The sequence below is a fragment of the Camelus dromedarius genome, chromosome 25 (assembly GCF_036321535.1).
Source record: "Camelus dromedarius isolate mCamDro1 chromosome 25, mCamDro1.pat, whole genome shotgun sequence".
Taxonomy (NCBI): Eukaryota; Metazoa; Chordata; class Mammalia; order Artiodactyla; family Camelidae; genus Camelus; species Camelus dromedarius.
In genome coordinates this window covers 9,996,112-10,018,640 of record NC_087460.1, presented here as the reverse complement: position 1 = coordinate 10,018,640, position 22,529 = coordinate 9,996,112, and the positions used below count along the sequence as shown (strand labels likewise).

General features: G+C 40.8%; 1 protein-coding gene and 1 non-coding gene across 4 annotated transcripts in view; both read right to left on the bottom strand.

The window, feature by feature from the left end:
- Positions 1-22,529, bottom strand: part of DERA (deoxyribose-phosphate aldolase) — an 83,037-nt gene that overhangs the window by 51,752 nt on the left and 8,756 nt on the right. For 2 of the 3 annotated variants that reach the window (XM_064479069.1, XM_031444042.2), the window contains exon 2: positions 283-380. In XM_064479069.1, coding sequence (XP_064335139.1) covers positions 283-380 — 98 coding nt within the window. Of the gene's footprint in view, positions 1-282; positions 381-9,443; positions 9,472-22,529 lie in introns of those variants that run through there. The other variant, XM_064479071.1, reaches the window with a different exon arrangement.
- LOC116150406 (U6 spliceosomal RNA) lies at positions 10,726-10,832 on the bottom strand. The gene has a single exon (XR_004134169.1). It is a non-coding gene; the product is annotated as a U6 spliceosomal RNA (small nuclear RNA).

The window sequence follows — 22,529 nt, the reverse complement described above, 5'->3', positions numbered from 1 at the left end:
ATATGTTGAGAAAATATGCTATTTGATTCACTCATGAATAAAGATGCCTCAAATTCATTTGTGGCTTTGCCACTCAAGAGTGATAAGATTTTTAACTTGTTTGGATTAATGCATTATCTCTCTCCAACCCACCACCATCATATATGAATTATTAAAATAATTCATAGGCAGCCGCAATCTTTTAAGTTTAGATGCATCTCGAGCGAAATTTCATCTTGCGGCCTTGAGGGAAGAGACCAGGGCCGTGAACTGCGGGGAGAGATTCTCTGGAAGAGCTCTTACTTGCCACTCCTTCTTCACGGGTCTGCGGGCCTGGATTTGTTCCGCACGTCTCAGAACTGCCGGCTGATTCACTTGTATTTTGGAGATCCAGCTCAGGTCTAGAGACGAAAAGAAGAGCACTGTAAAACTCGAAAGCTTTATTAAACGTATTCACTGGCTTTTTACATGGTCCTTGAAAGGACAGATTTATCCCTTGGTATCAAATCTCTTTTAAGGCTTATTACTTCTTTTCTGCTCAACTACAAATAAATAACCTCATTGAAGGAAGCCCAGCCATGAAAAGGCCCGCTTCATGTTAAAACCAAGCACATCCGGGACTAGAGGAACTTGTACTGATTCATCGCACAGGGATGTCTAACAACGGAGGAGAATGTTGTGCTCCACATGCCACGTGCCTCACTTCTGACCGCAGAGGTGCATCTGTGAGTGTCCGGTCCAGGAGAACAAAGGGTTAATAAATACATCCGTGAATTCACGTTGGGGCTTAAAGGACTCCTTGATCACTACCCCTTTGCTGGTAAGATTAATATCTACCAGATGCTGATATGACGCAGCCCATTCTTTCCTCAAAGGAGAACTTTTCAAAGTATATTAGAAATTACTGCATTGATGTAACCAAAGCGAGAAAAGGGAAAAGAAAAAACAAGCCGTTCAAGAATTCCGGGAGACATCTCTGTTGCTTCTGTTTCCAAATGCTCTCTCCTTCCTGCATCCCACCCTCCATTTCCTTCTGGTTGACTGTAATCTCTAATTTAAACTCAGCCTAAAGGTTAGCTTTTGTTAAAAAACAAAAAACAAAAAACAAAAAAAACCTGCCAGCTCCCCAGACAGAACTGACACTTGGATCCGCCTCTGCTGCAGAACTTGGATTTATTCCACCAAGGAGTCGTAAAATTGTCTCTTGTACTTACTACAAGGTGAGTCATGAGCTTACTCACCTTGGAGTGTCTAACAGCAAACAAAGTGTCTGGTGCACACGTGTTTCAACTTCACCCACAGACACTATAACACAGGAGCTTCCTGACCATAAACTGGACACACATCCATTTACCTTCTATGAGTAAACTCCTGTCTATGCCCCTCTAGCAACCTCATGTTCTTGATGAATCATCTCAGAAGAGTCTTAAGGCTGCTGTGGGAAAGAGGATTCATTAGGAAGTATGTCATCACTACACAATTCTTGATTATGTGATGGAGAAAACTGCTGAAGGCTCGCTGTACTGTGTAACCACACACATAATAATAACAAAGTATCTGCATTCACTTCAGGGATAAGACCACCAAGAACACCAGTTTCTACAAAAGCCATTCTCTCTCTCTCATTTCCATCTGATTCTTCTTACCAAGTGTAGAAATTCCAAATTAAGAGTCTGAGCAATTAATAATAATATTCTTATTTAAATATCACTGAAGAAGGAGCCAAGTTTGCATGCTTTTTTTTTCCTTCCTAATTAAATTATTCTGTTAGTCACAATCTTGTAACAAAACAGATTTTTAACATTTCAATCCATCTGCTCTTCAAAGACACTGTATGTTTCCCTGCTTGTCTGCTGAGCCAATCTCACAGAGAAAATGGGAGTCTAAGGTCAGGCACATGAAATGGGCCCCTACTTCCCCACCTGAAGACTGATGTGGGTCCAGGTAGAGCCCAAGGGAGGAGACCAGACAGACACGCCAGTCTCACCCCAATTTATCTAGCACCCATAGCAACCCCTCTCTACCCAAAGGCCAGGAGGCTTTTTTTTTTTTTTAACTACTAACAATGGTAATTGGGTTCATGGTACAGGTTGTTTCAGGCAGACAGTAAAAATGGATGAATGGATGAAGTAAGGAGCTGTGTGAAATACGAGGCTCACCACCAAGCCACTGTTGACAGTGGCCCAAAGAGGGAAGTCTGTGATGAGAGGGCACGGCTTTGAGGGGCCATCCTTAACAGTCACATGGCCCTTCCTGACCGCTCCAGTCCACCCCTCCCCACCACTGGAGGCACCGCTGCAGGAGATGGTCTCAGGCCACCCCCGGACCCTTCTGCATCTGGCTCCATCCTCCACCACATGCCATCTCCTCCCTCTGCCCTTCCACCTGTGGCACAGTCTTCCTGACCCTTGGGAGCTCACCGACACTCCTCATCATGTTCTGTCTCTGGACCCATGCGTGCTGTTCCTTCTGCGGAGGACACCCTGCCTTATCTTGCCAGTTCAAATGCCACCTTCTCTGTGCACCTCTCTGAACCACCTGGGTTGAGCTATTCAAGCTACTTTCCAGTCTACCTTCAGTGCATTCTGAATGGCACTAATTTGTCTCAATGTTTACCTTCCCAACAGATTTTTAAAACTTCAAGCAAAGCGCCTGACACATGGGTGGCATTCAATAAACAAACTGGAATGGTTCCCAGAGACGAGAAATGACCCCTTTCTGGGCAATGTTCTTCTAAATTGCTTCTTTTTATTTTTAATTTTTTAGTGTTTGCTTTTTTTCCCTGAGCTTTACTGAGGAGTAACTGACAAATAAAAATTGTATATATTTAAGGTATATGATATTTTGATAAATGGGTACACTGTGAAATCACCACCACAGTCAAGCTAATTAACATTATTTACCATTTTATATATTTACCATTTTCTTTTTTGTTTTCATTTTGTTTTGTGTGTGTGTGTGTGTGTGTACTGAAAACATTTAAAATCTACTCTCTGAGCAAATTTCAGGTATACAACAGAGCACTGTTAACTACAGTCACACTGCTGTGCGAAAGATCTCCAGGACCTCCCCATCCTGTATAACAAAATTTTATACTCCAATTGCTACTGATTAAAGGACTTTTGGATCTCTACAAGAAAAGTTGGGACTGAAACATGAATGGAATACCAGAGGATATTCCCCTTAAAAACTAGTTTTTAGTACAATTCCTCACCAAAGGTTAGAACCCACGAGGTCGGCTCTCACACATCCCAGACACCACCTGCCAGAGGTCCCTACAAATCATCTCCTGGAGAATGTAACAGGGTTACTTCTCTCACAGTATCAGCCTCCACTGCTAAAAATATCCTTAGTGGTCATAAAATTATCCAGCCCCATAGTTAATCCAGCCACAGAATTTGCCTCTGTGACCTCCCATGGTAATGAATTATATAAGTGACTATCTCATTTTATTAGCACTTAATTTGCTACTCTTTAATTTCATCAAATAACCCTTGTTCTCATATTATGGGGTCTGGGGAAAAGAAAGGACTGATTGGCCTTTGTTATGTCCTTCATAATTTTTAATATTTTATTCGAGTACCCTTTAGCGTGTCCCTTCCAGAAGAAGTGATTCTAAGGCACACAATCTCATCAGGACCATAGAAGATTCTCTTATGTACAAGTGCCTTTGGGGAGAGCAGGCATGAAGCCGTAACTGGAAGGTGATAATACTCTTTTCTGAAAACTCTCCCGTGAAGAAAATCCCACTGTTCCTCCTCGTATGTCATTTTAGTGGCTTTCAAGCCCTTCCGTCAGTTACAAATCTGTTCTCAAATACTCTTCTCACAATTGATAAATTTTTTTTTTCTTGTTTAAGTCTCAGTAGAGACAGAGATCATCTTCCCTGCAAATCCACTCTGGAGCCTTTCCATCACTTCCATTTGTGTTTACAGATGTCCCTGTACATCTTCACAATATCCCGAAAACGTGTAACACCCAACAACAACTTGATTAGAAGAGGTTTATTTTTTATTTTGATTTTACCTTTGTTCCTAATGGAGGAAAATACATGATACTTCATTAGAGGCTTTCCCAAATTGGGAAAAGTTCAAGATAGATTCCATTTCCCCTGTTTCCTCTCTTCATCCTGTCTGTTTTTATATCTGATTATACCACCGAGATCTGTGCCTCAGTGTTGTCTCCAAACAGGTGTTTCGTGATACATACTTGTGGAGCACATCTTCCATCCCAGGGTCTTTTTCTCAGTACCTCCTCCTCTTGTAGGCACCGGCTCGTCTATTATTTCTGTGCTATTTATTTTCAGTTCTGATTTGTCACTTCCCAGGAACCAGTTGCAAGTGTCTAGCACAGAAACAGTTGCTCAATAAAGCCCCCCTGCATCACAGAAAATTTATTTTTTTTTACCACAGACACTGAAACTAGTGATGTATCAACTTGATGGTGTTTAGTCTCCCAACCTTGGAAAAGGTCAGCTTTGCTTAAAAAATGACACTGAGGCACAGAGTTGGGTTAATAAAGTATCATTAAAATTACTTTCACTTGTTCCTTTTCACTTTTTATAATGTGCATACTAGGAGATTTTGATTAAGAGTAGGTAGACCAGTAAGACGGCTACTACTGCTGCAGCCCAGGTGTCAGCAAACACAATGCTGCCCTGGGGCATTTCACCACACTGAAACTTTCACGACTGACCCTTGGCCACAGAGCTCTTCCACAAGGCCAGCCTAACACAACTGCACGGTGCCAGCCAGAAATGATGACATTAGAATGCCACTGTTACTGCTCCCATAGAAAAGATCACCAGAACCCTAGCACTATGGGCCACCAGGCAGAACCTACTACATGAATCCTCCATGACACCAACATCATACCTGGGCAGGAAGGGCCCACACTTTAGAGAGTCTGTTCTGGCCCACCCACAGCAGTGCCCTTCCCCACAGGTAAGGAATCTGGGGGGCCAAGAGCACAGACTTCCTTTAAGATCACATTCCCCCTGTGGTCCATGCTCAAGGTGCACAAGACCCCAGAATTTCCAGGCCAAATGGCGCTAAGCCTACTTACAGAGTCTGTGGGGGTCTCCATCCCAAAGTCAACAGCTTAAACTTAATATATGAGACAGAGAAAGGACTTTCTTCCCGGAAAGCTTATAAATGCAAGTCTGACTATGAACTACATTTATTCATTCATTCAACTAACATAAAAGGGATACCACCATGATGCCAGCACTGCTGAATACTATGTAGATTTAGTAGTGAATGAAAAAACAAATCCTTACTCTCACAGAGCTTTTTCTAATGTGAAGAGACAGAAACATAAATGCATATTGGTCCTCACCATGGTAACCTCACCTGGTTCGGCCAAGACATGCCCAGTGTACACCCCCTGTCCCATCTGGCTTAGCATTTGTCTTGTATATGTCATTTATTTTTTTAAACAAACTTAAAACAAATCAGGATGGGTTGGGCAGATTCCAGCTTCTACCATGGTCTCCGGTAATAGTGTGTGAGAGGCAAGTGCAGTGAACAGAGATTTTGCTTGGATAGGTGGTTCACTTGTAGGAGCCAAAACTTGGTCTCTTCTCCACCCTCCCAGACATAAAACTAACACTACCAGCATGGAGGATATACACTGATAACAGAGATGTAGCAGCAGTATTTGTGGCTAGCGACAGCTAACTCCCTCCAGTCTTGGGTGGTGGCAGGAGAAATATGCATGCTCTTGGGCCTGTGAACATAGCAGCTGGTTGTGCTCCGACCTGAGCCCAAGCCTGCAAGAGACCCAGACGCAGTATGTCAGCCAGCAGTCAGCACGGCCTGAGAAGTGTGAGGACCTGCAGGTTAGCTGACCATGGAACATGTGTGGGGCGTCTCTAGATTCCTGGAGGACCGCCAAATGAAAGCAGTGTTTGTATCATTTTTATATTCCATAAATCTAAAACCATGTCTTGGGGGTTAGGCTTTCTTATTTTGCAAAAAATAAAAATCTACCAGCAATGAGCTCAAAAAAGTACATTTAATGTAAAATTAAATACTGAATTTCCATTTCTCAGAAAAGTTGACGATCTATAATTTGCACAAAATGCTTTTTTTCAACATTTGTCACATGCCAAGATATCTCTACAGAGATATCACTGACTCTAAAACCCAAATCTGCTAGCCAGCATTCGTATCTGCATCAGAAATTAGCAGTTATGTTGAGAAGCCTGTGAAGATGGCAATTTAACACAGCCTCAGAAGATAGTTACATAGAACTCTGAAGCACGCCTTGTCACTTAGATAAAATAAGTATTCTGAACAGTGCTTGTTTTTACATCCAAAATTCCTAGTGTATGTAAGTGTATGTATATGAAGTAAAGTAGTAGTTTTTAGTTTGTTGGCTCCAGAAGAACTTTACAAACAACTAGAAATTATCACTTTGTATCAGTCATGGGTTCTTCAAAGAGAAAAGTCAGTTAAGTTAACTCAAATATTGGCTCATTTTAAAAATCTGATTTATTAAATCAAAGAAAAAAAGTTTTGAGGTCTATTTTGTTGAAGGCAGAACACCTGACGTTACTGTAACCACAACTGTGAATTCAGTTAAAGAGGTGAGCACTGAACACATATTATCTGATTCTGCAGATGACACAGATGCAAATTTTGTTGGAGTGTAGCATCACAATAGAAACAATGTTCTTATAAAGAAACTTAGGGAGCAGAAATATACCTGGATCTGGCTGTGACAGACACATAATTTATAATTTCATCCAAATAAGCTACCATATTCTAACAATCAAAGTCCGAGCTATCGCTGTCAAACTTTAAATATTTTATATATACACAGAATAAGTGAACTACCCAATCTCTGTGAGAAAGCTGGTGTTTAATTAAAAATAAACACTTCTTCCTGGCAGTGTGCACTCTCTCTTTGCTGGTTATCATCAGCTGAATGTTAGAAACATTTGACTCTTTGAAGAGTAAGAACCATTTTGTCAATCACGCTAAGCTGATACACAGCGACCAGTCTTGAACTTTTTTATTAATAAGATCTTTAAATGTTGGCTTTATTTTTTTTTTCAAAATCAGTTGAACATCTTTTTTTTTTTAAACCTATTAAGTAAATAAAAACCCAAAGCCTGTGGCATTTTGAAACTCAGTGAACTACCATTACTGTTCACAGTGGTTTGTAAATGTTGCAAACAAGAAGGCGCTGAAGTTTATCCCTCTACAAAAGAGAGGATTTGAACAAATTAAATAAGGAGATTCCAGCTAGTGTACAACTTAATTTTAAAATTGTAAAATTGTACTTTGGAGTATCCCAAGTTATCTGTCTTGATTATTATCTACTGCAGTGTAACAAACCACCCCAAAATGTCATGCCTAAAAACACCAACCCTTTTACTCTTTCTCCTGGTTCTGCCGGTTGACTGGGGCTGGGCCGAGTGGCTCTGCTCACTTGAGATGTCGTGTGTCCACAGCCAGATGGCACCGGGGGCTGGAACCCGTGAGGTGGCTTCACTCACGTGTTGGGTGCCTTAGAGGGAGCAGCAGGAGACTGGGCTCTGCTGGGACACAAGGCGTCCTTCTCTCTCTGTGTAGGCCCAGAACATCCCCCTCTCCACATGCCTTCTCCAGCAGGGTAGCTGAACTCCTGACAGCAGCTCCGGGCTCCCGAAGCCATAAAAGCAGCTATCACCACCTCTGCCATGTTCTGTTGGTTAACGTGAGTCTCAGGGAGAACCTGAATCCATGCAGCAGAGGACATCAAGACACCCAACCCGAGACCTGGTCCATCCTGGAGACTGGCTACCACAAGCTCCTATTTTAAACTGCATACACTTACATTTTGTCCTGGAAAGAAATTAAAGGCTCTACACCCAATTCCAATGTGGGGAAAAGGGTTTCCTATACACTAAGCAATGCTCCAGACACCAGCTGGGTGTCCCACAATTCAACTCGATTCTGACACTATCTACCCAAAGGTGATATTATCAGATTCCCCAGGTTAAGGGCTCAGTCCCACAGACGGCCCAACCTCCTGCCGCACCCTCCTTTAGACCCTGGTTACAAGTCCAGGTTATCACCTGTGCTCTACCTACCACTGGAGGTTCCAATGACCCGCTCCTTGGATTCGATTAATTTGCTAGAGTAGTTCACAGGACTCAGAAACATTTTACTTACTAGACTATCAGTTTACTATAAAAGGCTAGAACTCAGAAACAGCCAGATGAAGGGGATGCAGAGGGAAAGATATGGGGAAAGGGTGAGGAGCTTCCGTGTCCTCTCCAAGCGAGCCCCTCCCTGAGACTCCATGTGATCACCAACAGGGAACCTCTCCAAACCCCAGTCTTTTCCCTTTTTATGGAGGCCTCAAAACAAAGGCACGATTGATTAAATCACTGGCCATAGGCGATTAAACTCAACCTCTGGCCCCTCTCCCTAACCCAGAGGTTGGCTGAGAGGTGGGAGTGAAAGTTCCAACCCGCTAATCATGTGGCTGGTTCTCCAGGCAACAAGTCCCCATCCTTAGGTGAGGTCCAAAAGTCACCTCATTAACATAACAATACACCATTACAGCTCTCATCGCTTAGGAAATCCAAAGAGTTTCAGGAGCTCTATGCCAAGAAGAGTGGACGAACACCAAGCGTATATTTCTTATTATAACTCACAGTATCACAGAAATGAAACTGAGAAGGCCTCTGATTTTTTTACAGTATATAAATCTAGCAGAACATTCAAAAGAATAAAAACTGAAACATCTTATTTGACAAGTTCTGTCTTATAAAAATATATATTATTTTGCCTCAGAATGGAGCAAAATGCATTAACTGTGAAGCTATTTGTGCCAAAATATTTACACATTTCAATATTAAAAAATATGAAAATTGAGAATACTCTCCACTTACAGAATGTGTTCTAAGTTTACCAAGTACCTTCAGCACCTATAAATACTTTCTCAATTAAAAATATGTTCCACAAAGAAAAATCAATTGAAGGTGTCAAGAATTAAAAATTTAAGAAACGTAAAATGCAACATAAAAAACAACTGCTGAACATTTTAGTACTTTAAGAAATTGAAAAAATTATTCTTCAAATACCTCCAATGACATATCAGAGATTGATACAGCTAAGAAACTAAAGCTAAGTAATAATTCAACTTACATTGTTTTATAATGCTGAAATAATATGAATACATTTTTTATTTTGATGCACTTGAAAATATCTTTTAGAGTGAATTTGTTTACAAGTTTTGCACAGTTACTATATCTTGAATAGAAGGTTCACAAAAAAATAAAAACAATTTGCCAATCATTCAACCTTTTTCAATTATACCATTTTAAGGTTTTTTTAGTGCCCCTTTTCACTGTCAGAAGTATTTCATTTGAATGCTAGGTCATCCTTATCAAAAATCCAACTCAAGCCTTGTTTTGTGCCTCAAGATATGATATAAAATATACAGCATCACTTGTGCAGCTCTCTTACCAGAAATGTTCATCTGAGTCTCACCAAGGTTCAGATATGTGATGGTTAGTTTTATGTGTCAACTTGACTGGGTCACGAGGTGCCTCGATCTGGTTAAACATTACCTCCGAGTGTCTCTTGCGAGGATGTTTATAGTCAGCATTAATGCTTGAATTGGTAGACCCAGTAAAACATCTAGCCCTCCCCAAGGTGGACGGGCCTCATCCAACCTGCTGAAGCCCTGAACAGAATACAAGGCTGAGAAGGAAAGAATTCTCCTTCTGTCTGACCATCTTAGAGCTGGGACACCACTCTTCCCCTGGCTTCACACTTGGACTTGGAACTACGCCACATGCTCTCCTGGGGTCTCCAGCTTGCCAACTGCAGGTGTTGGACTTCTCAGTCTCCAACTCACGTGAGCCAATCCTTATATTAAGTCTCCACCCCGCTATGCTCTCTCCCTCTAACTTGCCAACCATGGGGGTAATACACTTTGGAAGTGGAACCCCAGCCCCAGTCAAACCTTCAGGTCAGTCTGGACTGACAACTTGACTGCAACCTCTTGAGAGACCCCCAGTCCAGAACCACACAGCTAAACCACTCCCAAATTTCTGACCCACAGCAACTGTGAGACTTGACATGTGTTTTGTTGATATTTCAGGTTATTAAGTTTTGCACTAATTTTCTTTGTAGCAATAAACCACATACAGAAACCAATATGAAAAGCTTGTGATAGCAAACTGCTACCCGAGTATAAAATGGTAGGCTAAGAGTTACTTTTTTTTTCCTTCCCAAACCCTAAAATGTAAACATTTAACACTTCACTAATACAAATGTGTACACCAAATTACACTGAAACTCACTTATGGAAGTATATAAAAACTAAACTATACATTTAAGAATGGAACACTTTACTCTGTGTGTGTGTGTGTATAATGCCAACATATATTATATATATATATAATGCCTTGCTAAGTCTGTATGTTTGTGCTCCCACCCCCGCCTCAATTCGTATGTATGTTGAAATTTAATCCCCAAAATAATGGTATTTGGAGGTGGGGCCCTCAGGAGGTGACCAGGTCATGAGGAAGGAGCCCTCATGGGTAGGATTAGTGCCCTTATAAAAGAGACTCCAGAAAGATCCCCATCCCCTTTGCTCTGTGAAGTGTCAGTGAAAAGACAGCCACCAATGAAGAAGCTGGTCCTTATCAAACATCAAATCTGTCGGCACCTTGATCGTGGACTTCCCAGCTTCCAGAACTATGAGAAACAAATTTCTGGGTTTTATCTATTTTGTTTGTTTGTTTTCACAGAATGCTCCACAAATCTGCATGTCATCCTTTTACAGCAGCCGTGCTAATCTTCTCCATATTGTTCCAATTTTAGTATATGTGCTGTTGAAGCAAGCACTGAATTTCTGTTTTTTTATAAGCTACATATTCTACGGTATTTCTGTTAGAGCAGCCTGAACAGACCAAGACATACCTCATCTAAATTCCTTTTTAAAAATTACAGTGAAACTACAGGTTAAAACAGCAACAGGTGCCCATGTTTTTAAATTCACCTCCATTCATTTACAAACCTAACAAATTTTTCACTTTTCAAAATATCTTTAACTTCATGTCTGTCAACTGCTTTTCTTTTTGGGAGGAGGAGAGGCAATTAGGTTTATTTATTCATTTACTTAATTTATTTTAACGGCAGTACTTGGGATTGAACCCAGGACTTTGTGCACGCTAAGCATGCGCTCTACCACTGAGCTATACTTCCCCCTCCCACCCCCATCAACTGTTTTTCTAAGCTCTCCTCCAAAGAGTTCTGTTAGCACTGAAAATATTATTTGCCATAATAAAACTGTCAACCAATGACTGACCTCTCTGGGGAACAAAGAACAGCTTTTCTCTTGTACTCTTTTTGGCTATTGTTTAAATACATTTAAATCTATGAAAAAAAGCAATACTTTTTACTCTGTTGGCATTTTTCTTAAACTCTTAGGGGAAGCATTATCAAAAGGTTTTTCAGAAACTAAGTATTTCTCCAGGTTCCCAGTATGAAGCACTTCGTGAACTAGTTCAAGGAAACTCTTAACCTGCCAGATTGGGACCATACAGTTTTCCTCAGCAATCCACCTATCAAAGCTGTGTGAGATATGTACTCTTGGCTTGAATCAAGAAATCAAAGAAAGAGGCAGTTTAAATATCCAATAGTTTCCCACCCATTTCGTTTTTAATTTACTAGTGCTCCAAGTGAGTTTATTATAAAACTTTAACAGCACGGTGGTAACACAACCGAACCCACAGGCCATCTACTGAGGCCTTGTACTGGACGGCCAAGGGTGGAGAGTCACAGGAACACAAGGGGCTCGTGATACACAGCACTGCCCCTGAAAAAAGGAATTCTCAATTCTGGTTCTGTGATATGGGCGTCACTGGATTTGGAGTTGGAAAACCATGGACAACTGTTTATGGACACTGACTCTGTGCCAGACACCTGTTAACTATCTTACAATGTTTTATAGTACAGCTGGTGTGAAGATGCTGTCCTCTCTGATTAACTTAACCGCCAGGTTAGAAAGCCATCGCTGACAAGGAGGAAAGAACCAGCCAGCTTGGTGTGACAGTCATCATTCAATGGATCTGAGCAGTAGCGCCAAACAGAAGACATGACAGTGCAGAACAAGTCAGGAGACTGGGTTCTGGCTCCAACTCTGTGACTATGAGAAGACTAGGCCGGCCATGAAAGGTTTCAACAAGACTACTGGCCCAGACAGATGAGCAGAAATTAACTACAAGTCAAGGAGATGAAAGACATTTCAAATATTGGGCATAATAAGAACAAAGATCAATCTGGGAATGGTGACAGCCTGTTCACAGACCAATAACAATGGCTAAAAGTTGTGTTTGGGAGTAAAGATATGGTGGCATGGGTAAGGTGTTATCACAGAGAATCATGAAATTTAGACAGAGGACTCCAGACTTGAAAGACAGGAAAATGACTATTAATTTATATAAGACAGAATGGAAAGTGGGAAAAACCACAGCCAAGCTGCTCAAGAAACTAACTTCTTTTCTCATCCATAAGAAGCAACTCCTCACCCACTAAAGTTTTATCATGAGATTGCAGCAATTCAGTTCCATCTTCAGACTCTACTTCTAATTCTAGTTCTCTTGTGATTTCCACCACATCAGCAGTTACTTCTTCCACTCAGGAGGAAGTCTCGGACCCCTCAAAGTCATCCATGAGGGTTGGAATCATCTTATTCCAAATTCCTGTGAATCTTGACATTTGGACCCCTTCCCATGAATCACAAAAGTAATTATTTTCCAGAAGGTTTTCAATTTACTCTGCCCAGATCCATCAAAGGAATTACTATTCACTGCAGCCTTACAAAATGTGGTTCTTAAATAATACTCGAAAGTCAGAATTATTCCTTAATCCATGGGCAATAGAATGGATGTATAATTAGACATGAAAATAACACTAGTCTCACTGTACATCTCCATCAGAGCTCTTGGGTGACCAGGTGCACTGTCAGTGAGCAGTCATGTTTTGAAAGGAATCTTTTCTTCTAAGCAATAGGTCTCAACACTGGGCTTAAAATATTCAGTAAATCATGGAGACAGGCTGTCATCCAGACTTTGTTGTTCCATTTATAGAGCACAGGCAGAGCACATTTAGCATAATTCAGAATAGCAAATGAGCACTGGCTTCAACCTAAAGTCACCAGCAGCATTAACTCCTAACAAGAGAGTCAGCCCATCCTTTGAAGCTTTGAAACCAGGCATTGACTTCTCCTCTCTAGTTACGAAAGTCCTAAATGGCATCTTCTTGCAACAGAAGGCTGTTTCATCTACACGGAAAATCTGCTGTTTAGTGCAGCGCCTTCACTGATGATCTGAGCTAGATCTTCTGGACACCTTGCTGCAGCTTCTACACCAGCCCTTGCTAATTCACCTTGCACTTTTCTGTTACTGAGACGACTTCTTTCCTTAAACCTCATGAACCAACCACTGCTCGCTTCAAACCTTTCTTCTGCAGCTTCTGCACCTCTGTCAGCCTTCCCAGAACTGAATAGAGGTTGGGCCTTGCTCTGGACTACACTTTCACTTAAGGGAATGCTGTAGCTGGCTGGATCTTCTATCCAGACCGCTACAACCTGCTCCACATCAGCAATAAGGCTGTTTCGCTTTTTTATCATTAGTGTATTCACTGGAGCAGCACTTTTACTTTCCTTCAAGAACTTTCCCTTTGCATTCACAGCTTGGTTGCTTGGTGCAACATGCCTAGCATGTGGCCTGTCTCCGCTTCCAACATGCCATCCTCACTAAGCTTCATCATTTCCACCTTTTGATTTACAGTGAGAGACTCACAACTCTTCCTTTCACTTGAATGCTTAGAGGCCATTACAGAGCTATTAATTTGGCCTGATTTCAATACTTCTGTATCTTAGGGAATAGGGAGGTCTGAGGAGAGGGTGAGAGGGGGGAATAGTCAGTTGGGGAGCAGTCAGAACACACCCAACATTTATCAGTGAAGTTCACAGTCTTATATGGGTGCAGCTTGTGGTGCCCCCGAACAACTACAGTAGTAACATCAAAGATCACTGATCAGAGATCACCACAATGAATATAATACTAATGAAATGGCTTGAAATATTGTGAGAATTACCAAAATGTGACACAGGGACAAGAAATCAGCAAATACTTTTGGAAAATGGTGCCCATAGACTCGGCCAATGCACAGTTGTCACGAACCTTCAATCTGTAAAAAGCACAACTTCGGCAAAGTGCAATAAAATAAGGCATTCCTGTGTTTCACCTTCCCTCTATTTCAGAAATGTCATTAGAAAGTATACCATTCTACTCCTAAAGGTGCAGCTTATCTTTTCTTACAGACCGCCAGGAGTTACCCTCTGGACTTAACATACGGATTTACATTCTGAATGACATCTGCCATATCCCAGATGCTTTGCTTTGTAAGGAGAGGAGAAAAAAAGAAATCTCAGAGGCAAGAAGACAAAAAGACCTTCAGTTTCTTTTATGCTCTACCAGGCCTATTTTCGCCTTTATGAAAGAGACTCACTCTATTAGCCTAAATCAAGTTCTTCAGCCTGTCTACACCTGTTACTTTGCCAGGCAAAGCGAGATAGGAATCTACATGGGTTTATATATGCTTTCCAGACGAATTAACATCTTAACAGACAAATTCCCCATATTATGACACTTCATTGCCAAGGCCTTGGTTATACCACTAAACATGCTCAGAAAGCTACACCATGAGACTTACTAAACCACATTTGGATTTCCAAATACTTAGCCTTTCAATTCAGTGTACTCTGGGAAAACTAATCAGAGTTTCTCCAAGCTCCTAGATGTGCCTGGTGTTCAGAAAGAATCATTAGACTTCAGAGAAATTCATCAAGAAGCTAGAAAACACTGGCCCCCTGTTGGGTAAAGATCCATCTCTCAATCCTTCGAGAAGATTTCATCAATTATTCCAAGAGCTAAGAGCTTCAGAGAAAACCTATTTAACTCTTTCCTCTCGATGACAGACTTGACGACAGACTCTCCTAAATTTAAATCTGAAAATGTCCCCAAATGCCCTGGGCAATTTTTTTTTTAAGTTCATAGTATAAATCAATAGAAAACATGATTCATAAAGTTGCTACTCGTGCAGGCTACTGTGTGAGTCACACAAGTTACTGTGAGTCTACAAGGATATTTACTTGCTAAAACCAACCTGCACATGACTAACCCCATCAAAATATCATAAACATAATTGAAAGGCTATAGCAGAGAACTAAAAATAGTAACAAAACCATTCCACTTAAATAAATAAGGATGTTAAGCCGCAAAAAAAGGAAGAATAAATATGTTAATGGAACTTTATGGTTATATAAAACTTGTCCTCATTTTTCCTAAAAGCCATTCCACCATTACTACTGTCCAGTACTCAAAGTCCTTCTGCTCTCATACCATCCCACTTACCCATGAACTTAAGACAATATATGACCGCTCTCAGGAACATGCACTTTTATGTTTTATCCCTAAGGTAAGACACAGTAAATTATGAATTACATATTTGGGCAGGGGTGTTAACTTATTTCCTAATGTTTATGAGTTCATATTATTCTGGACGCTTAAACCTTTTAGGCAAATGCTTTTTAAAAAATGACCTACTGAGAATCACTACAAATTTGCTATTAAAATTTGTATATTTGAATTTTGAAACCAGTGTCTACTTTTCCCAAAAATATATTGCTGTTCTCAAGTAATAGTGTATGAGCACCTGTCTATGATGACTTACGTAAAAGAGCCACAGGATGGCACCAGTGAGACTTACCCAATGAATACTCTATAGTCTGGCTACTCAACAGCTTTCAAAAATGCTGATCACCCACAAAAAAAATTTAGAAAAATGAAAGAACTAGGGTGGATAACTTCCCAGGTGGGGGAAGCCCCTCAGTGATAATTTTTAATACATTTCCATATGAAGGAAAGCAAATCACCATAAAGGTAGTATTGAATCCATCTCTTATTTCAACCCCATTATACTCCAGCGTACACTGGGGCTACTGGCCCCTTTGAACTTCTCCCTCAGAACCCAGTGCAATATTCCAGTCAGCAGACACCCTTGTTCACAATCAGTTGCTCTTTGGCTTTAAGGTCAGAACTTTCCAACATTCCTCTTATATCTTGTGTACAGAGAAGGGTAAACAATCCTTACTGTAGCCAGGACACCCCGGGCACCATGCCAGCTGCTCTACACGTAACGCCTCATTTAACCTTCACTCTGTGACCTAGCTCTCATTCGCCACAATTTTTAGGTGTGGAAACTCCAAAATCATAGGTAGACGAATCAGGATTCGAATCCCAGGCAGTCTGACTTTAAAAAAGAGGCTCTATTTCACTAAGAGGGTAACCATCCCAACACATATATTTATTTGCAGGAAAGTTTAATCTGGGTAGTCTAGAACTACATAACCAAATTCTCAAACTGGGGCAAGAGATGATCCTTTGAAACCAAAGTGAACTAACTTTTGAAAGAAAAATAAAAATTAAAAAAGAAATATTTACTCATGTAGCTACTATATGTATCATACATGCCTTATATCATCTTCTGACCACCCTTTGATTTACGGAAAATATCTTATGCTTTCCAGATCCCTGCACGCCAGAGTCCCATGCTCTCCAGTATTGCTTTTAACTGCGTTTATTAATATATATTTTAATTGAAGTACAGTTGATTCACAATGTTGTGTTAGTTTCACGTGTATAGCAAAAGTGATAGTTATACATACAAATATATATATATATTCTTCTCCAGATACTTTTCCATTATAGGTTTTTTTGTTTGTTTGTTTGCTTTTTTTTTTATATAATTTTTTTTCTGTACCTGTCAATTTATTTAGGATAGCCTGTAGAATTGGAATTGTTGGCTCAAGTATACATTTGATACATTTTACATTTGATATATTCCAGAAAACTGCCTACCAATAAAAGTTGACAATTTACAATCTGAGTAATAATGCCCATTTTCCTGATCTTTGCCAACAGTGAATATCATGATCTTTTTAATCTTTGCCAAGCTACCTATTATAAGTTATTATAAGATACTGAACATAGTTCCCTGTGCTATACAGAAGGTACTTGTTATTTATCTATTTTATATATAGTAGTATGTATCTGTTAATCTCAAACTCCTAATTTATCCCTCTGTCCCCTTCCCTTTTCCCTTCGGTAACCATAGTTTGTTTCCTATGTTTGTGAGTCTAAATACATATATTTATTTAAATACACACAGAAAGAACTTGGGATGGAGGTGGAGCCCTTAAATAGAAGGCATCTAACATGGGCTCGAGCTGACACTGCCTCCCCCAGTAAACAAACCAACCCCCGCCACATTATGCAGCACAATGACTGCCAACGTTGTCTGGGAATCTCTTTTCCAAACAGAATTTGCGTGGCAAACACCACCTGCTGGGTGCTGATTCCAAACACTGCTTCTCACAGCAGCACCTGATCTCCTTCTGCAACTTCTCCTCGGGAAGTAGTTCTTTTGTGGCACAGGCTTTTGACCAGGGGGCTGGTTTCCCCAGTGCTTTGGGATGCTTGGTGACAGGTCATCAAAAATTTTAAAGCACCATCACTCCTCCTTTAAACAAGAAGCTATCGATGTGCCAGCTCAGAAGCCAGTCTGAGTTAGCCCTACAAGAGCATCCGCGCAGCCACGCGCATTGGGCGGCACGCCCCCTGGGGTGTGCCCAGGAACACAGGCCTCCCACAGCCCCCTCTGGGACGTGAAGCCCCTGGAAGAGTCACGTGACTGAGTCAGCTCACTACAGGGGCTGGTCTTGTCCAGTTTTCACAGACAAGGCTATTCCCGTCTGCAGAGGAGGATTTAACAGCTACAGATCTAGAAGGCTGAGAGGCCTTTGTGAGGTCAGCTCTGCCAAATACAGAGTGGAGCGAAGTCAAAAGGGCAAGATTTCAGGAATAGCAAAGAAGGCTGCCTGCCACCCAATACTCCCTAAGGTTAAGTATTTCAAATTGCACAATTAAAGTGTCAGTCCTTGGTACTTACTAAAGTTACCTTTCCTAGGAAAAAGCAGTTCTTTACACCATCCATCTCTCACATCGGTGGGAAGGGAGTTTTCTGTTCCTCCCCAAGACAGCTTTTAAAAGAGGGGAAAGGCACCCTCCAAGTAGACAGCTCAGTGGGGAAATGCTTGCAGCAAGAGGCAGGTGTCCCCAGAAGCAAAACTTCCCCTGCCTCATAAGGAGTATCCCTAACGCCAGCTGACCCTCAGTTACCCGGGGGCTAACAACCCAAACAGGTTGTTCTAGGCCACCGGCCTTTTCCTGGCTTCACCGCTTGCCCATGGCATGTCCGTCACATAGTCTTGGTTTACTCCCAGTTCTAGAAACCTCGATGCTCTTCTTTCTAGCCCAGTACATACTCAAAAGAGCAAACCAGCAGGTAGAAATCTCTGTAGAAGAGTAACAACCCAATCACAGGAGAGGAATCAAAAAATTTGTTGAAAATACACTCAGTGAACCAAAAAGGCAGGGCAGCCCAGCCACTTGATTGGACAAAAGTGTCTCTAAAAGCCTCAGGAGTCCATTTATACCTTTTATTACTAAAAGTTGGTATTTACTGAGTACTTAACGATCCTGAGTGCTTATAAGTGCTTACATGCTTGGGATAAGATGGGGCAATTTTAATTTCCTTCTCTGTATTTATACATATTTTAAAAATTTCTATGATGACTCTATATGACCTTTATAATTAGGAAAAAAATCTTTTAAGGATACTTAATTTTAGGAAAATGTCCTACATGGCCTAAGTTTTAAACATTTTTTTTTCATGCTTGAAAGAGTAAAGGTTACACATTGATTCATTCTGCAAAGTTTGCAGATAGTATGCCTCTTATGCAGGAGTTATTGTCTTTGGTGTTAAGGAACAGGGAATCGATATCATGAAAAGGAAAGTTACAGAGAAAAAAATCAAAATAATTAACTGTTAAAAGACATCTACTAAACAAGAAGAATAAAGGAAGGTTCCATGAAAGTGGAAGAATTTAAGCTTGACCTCCAAAGAGGAAGGGGAAGGGGGACAGAAATGGGCCAAATGACCCAGGACCCTCAGAGAGAGAGGGAGCAAGCTGTCTGGCTTGGCACACCAGGCATTGCACGTTCCTAGAGAAGACAGTTGATGCTTCTTCACTCGTTCATTGAACAAACACTAATAAAAACAATTACGTGCACCAGGAAACCTACTGCTCTAAGTGACATGTGGGACATACAGACCTAACAGACACAGATGCTACCCTCAAGCAGCTTGTTAAGAAAGCATCACTATGACAATGCAAACACAAGACAGAAATCAGCAGGTGCCTCAAGAAAAGGCAGAGGACCTCGGGAGCTGAGTGGTGAACGGTCCAGCAGAAGAGATAAACCAAGCTTTTATGGGGGAGGTGAAATAACCAAAGCAGTATTTAAGGAAGATTACTGGCATAATGGCTACCATTTATTGGTCACTCATCAAGCTAAGGGTGATTTAACTGTATTTCTCATTGAATATTCATACTAATTCTGCCATGAAGGCATTAGTTCCATTTTATAGATGAGGAAACTAAAGCTGAGAGATTAAATTACTTGTCTAAGGTCACACAGCACACATCAGGGCTAAGACTCAAACAGGTCTCTATGCTTCCAAACACAAGTTATTTCTAGGATGCTGTAAATTCAATCTTTGCAGTGAAAAACATATTTATTTAATTCAACTATTTGACATACAATTTTAACAGAATTTAAAAGACATTTCCAGTCCTGTCAGAATTCCTAACTAGCTCAACTCATTCATCACTCCCTGACAGCACTATTTGATTGTCCCCACGAACTCAACCATTCCTTTCTGCTAATAACGGTGAATACATTACTTTGACTAAGTCAGATTATATACTTTTTCATGAAACAGAAATGCTTCCTAAAGGAGCCAAATAATCAAGATCACTAATGTGAGAAGATAAATGTAATTTGTTCTACTTAAACAAACAAGGAAAAGTTTCACCAAATGTGGATTTTCCATGGGCAGATGAGAAAAGACCACTGGTAGAGAAATCAGCTACGTTTAAGGCCACTGTTATGACTTAGGTGTGTAGTAAAATGAGCAAAGCGTAGGAATAGAAGAAAAAAGGAAGGGGTGAGCCTACAAGATATTTTTTTATGAAAGAAACATTAAGACTATAAATCAATACTCTGCCATCCAGAGGAATGATTACAAAATAAAAGGCTCTGCTTACATAAAAGACTTATGAAGTCAAGATGCACATCCAAGAAACATCTAGAGAGAGGAAAAACAGCATAGAACAATGTATTCAATCATGTTCAATCATCACAGACTTGGGGGAAATGTAAACTGATCACCGGAACTTGGAGCCTTGAAAGCCAGAGACGACTATGATGACCAAAGAAGGAAGGAAAAGGTATGAATTCTAAGCACAGGGGATATCACACAGACCCACAGTTCCACAGAATGGTAATTCTAGGTGATGACCAGAAGACTCAAAGAACCTCAGAACCAGAAGGATTCTCAGAGATCACGCATCTGTATTTTGTTTTGTTTTTTAAATAAACTTCACTTTTTAGAGAAGTTTGAGGTTCACAGCAAAGTTGGAAAATACAGTGACGTTCCACAGACCCCCTGCCCCACACATGCACAGCTTCCCTGTGATCAACATCCCCCCACACCAACACACAGAGTGGTACATTTGTTACAACAGACAAGCTACACTGTCATACGTCTGTTTCACAGATATGGAAAGTACAAGCCAGTGCACCAGAGTCCCCTTCCCAAGGTCACATGGCCAGGTGCTGTCAGAGCAAGGATCAAAATGCCTAGGTCCCCATCCTGTATCCTCTCCAGGTAAACCACGATGCACTCAGTGAAATATACATGGGGAAGTACAGATCCCCTGACAGTCATTCCTCAAGATGCTTAATTTCACTTGGCCTGTAAAAGTACTGTTGGCACCAAAAGGATCTAACTTTCTTTTGGAAGCAGAGAGAACTCTGCTTTTCTCTGAGGCATCTTCTGTATTATTAGCACCAATGACTACTGCCTGGAGTCTACCTGCTATCACTGCAACCCACAGTTTGTCTATATTATGTAATTACTAGTGTAATATTACGACCAGTCAAACAGAAAATTCATCTGCAGACTGAACTGTGACTTTTTCTTCCTGGAGCCAGATTCAAGGAGGTATTTCCGCTGATAAAAACCCTTACTAGACCTTTGCCTTGCTCAACAGATTTCCCACAATATTTTTACATTATCCAAAGGTTAGTAATAAATACAAAGTTGCCGGGTTCATCATTTGAAACAGGGCAACTGTATACCCTGAGGATGAGCAAAGTCTGTTTCCCTCGGCAGGAGTAAAGCTTTGTGCTTTCCCAGTGACGTTTTAAAGTTTGAACAAAGAAGTTTCTCAAAGACCGGGCCTCCCACCTTCCAATGCCCTCATCTCTTTCACAAAGACGCGGATCAGGCTGAGTACACAGTAGGTACACGTATGTGCTGGACAGAAGGGTTTCAGATTATAATAATGATTCCCTCCTGATGAGTCAAAAAAGGTTTTTAAAGGAAAATATGCTCTGCTTATAAAGATACAGGACTAAAATGTTTCTTGTTTCTTCTTTGGAAAATTTTCAGAAAGCATTTAAGTTTCTCCCAAATTACCGAAGAACAAAAAAATCTCCCCCAAAACACCAAAATACACAGATCTGGAGCTACTTCCCCAAACACAAAGATAAAGAGGATTGTCCCCTTCCTCCCTGAGTCCACAATATAAAATCAAATCTTCAAGGAAATACAAATAAGTTCTTTTTTTTCCACCAGAAAATCAACTGAATTACTCTTTCTGGTAGACAATACTGAAACTTCAGGTCCTGGGAACTCCTTAGGGTCTGTCCCCTCCGGTCTCTGAAACCATGGAGAAGTTACTCCCATGTCAGTTTCCAAAACCATCATGTACAGCACAGTTTGACTATATTTTTCCATTAGCCATTGGCATTATTTGACTAAAACGTGCTCCATTTCAGATACAATGCACTTTTCAGATATATGTGCCTACTCAGCTGCCTTACACTCCTGATTTCTCCAGTATGCCTCTGCAACATGCTTCAACACGTTTCTTCACGTATTTCAACTAATAAATAATAGGCTGAATTCTCCCCAACTCTGCCTACAGAACCTTTGCAAACCAAATATTTAAAAATATGACATATAAAAACATAACATATAAAGATATAAAATAAAGGTAAAAGTGACAGAGAAAGGATTTGTCAAAAAAAAAATAATATAGCTGTCCCTCAGTATCCACAAGGTTGGTCCCAGGAGCCTCGAGGACGCCAAAATCTGCAGATGCTCAAATATCTTACAGAAAAATGGCATAGTACAGTCCACCCTCTGCGGACGCAGAACCTGCAGATACAGAGGACCAACTGTATACAGGAACTGAAGATTCTCTGAATCTCTAATTAATCTGGGTCCCTATACGGCTTACTGCAGGCATCTGGATCTGCAGGGTTAAGAACCAACCACCTG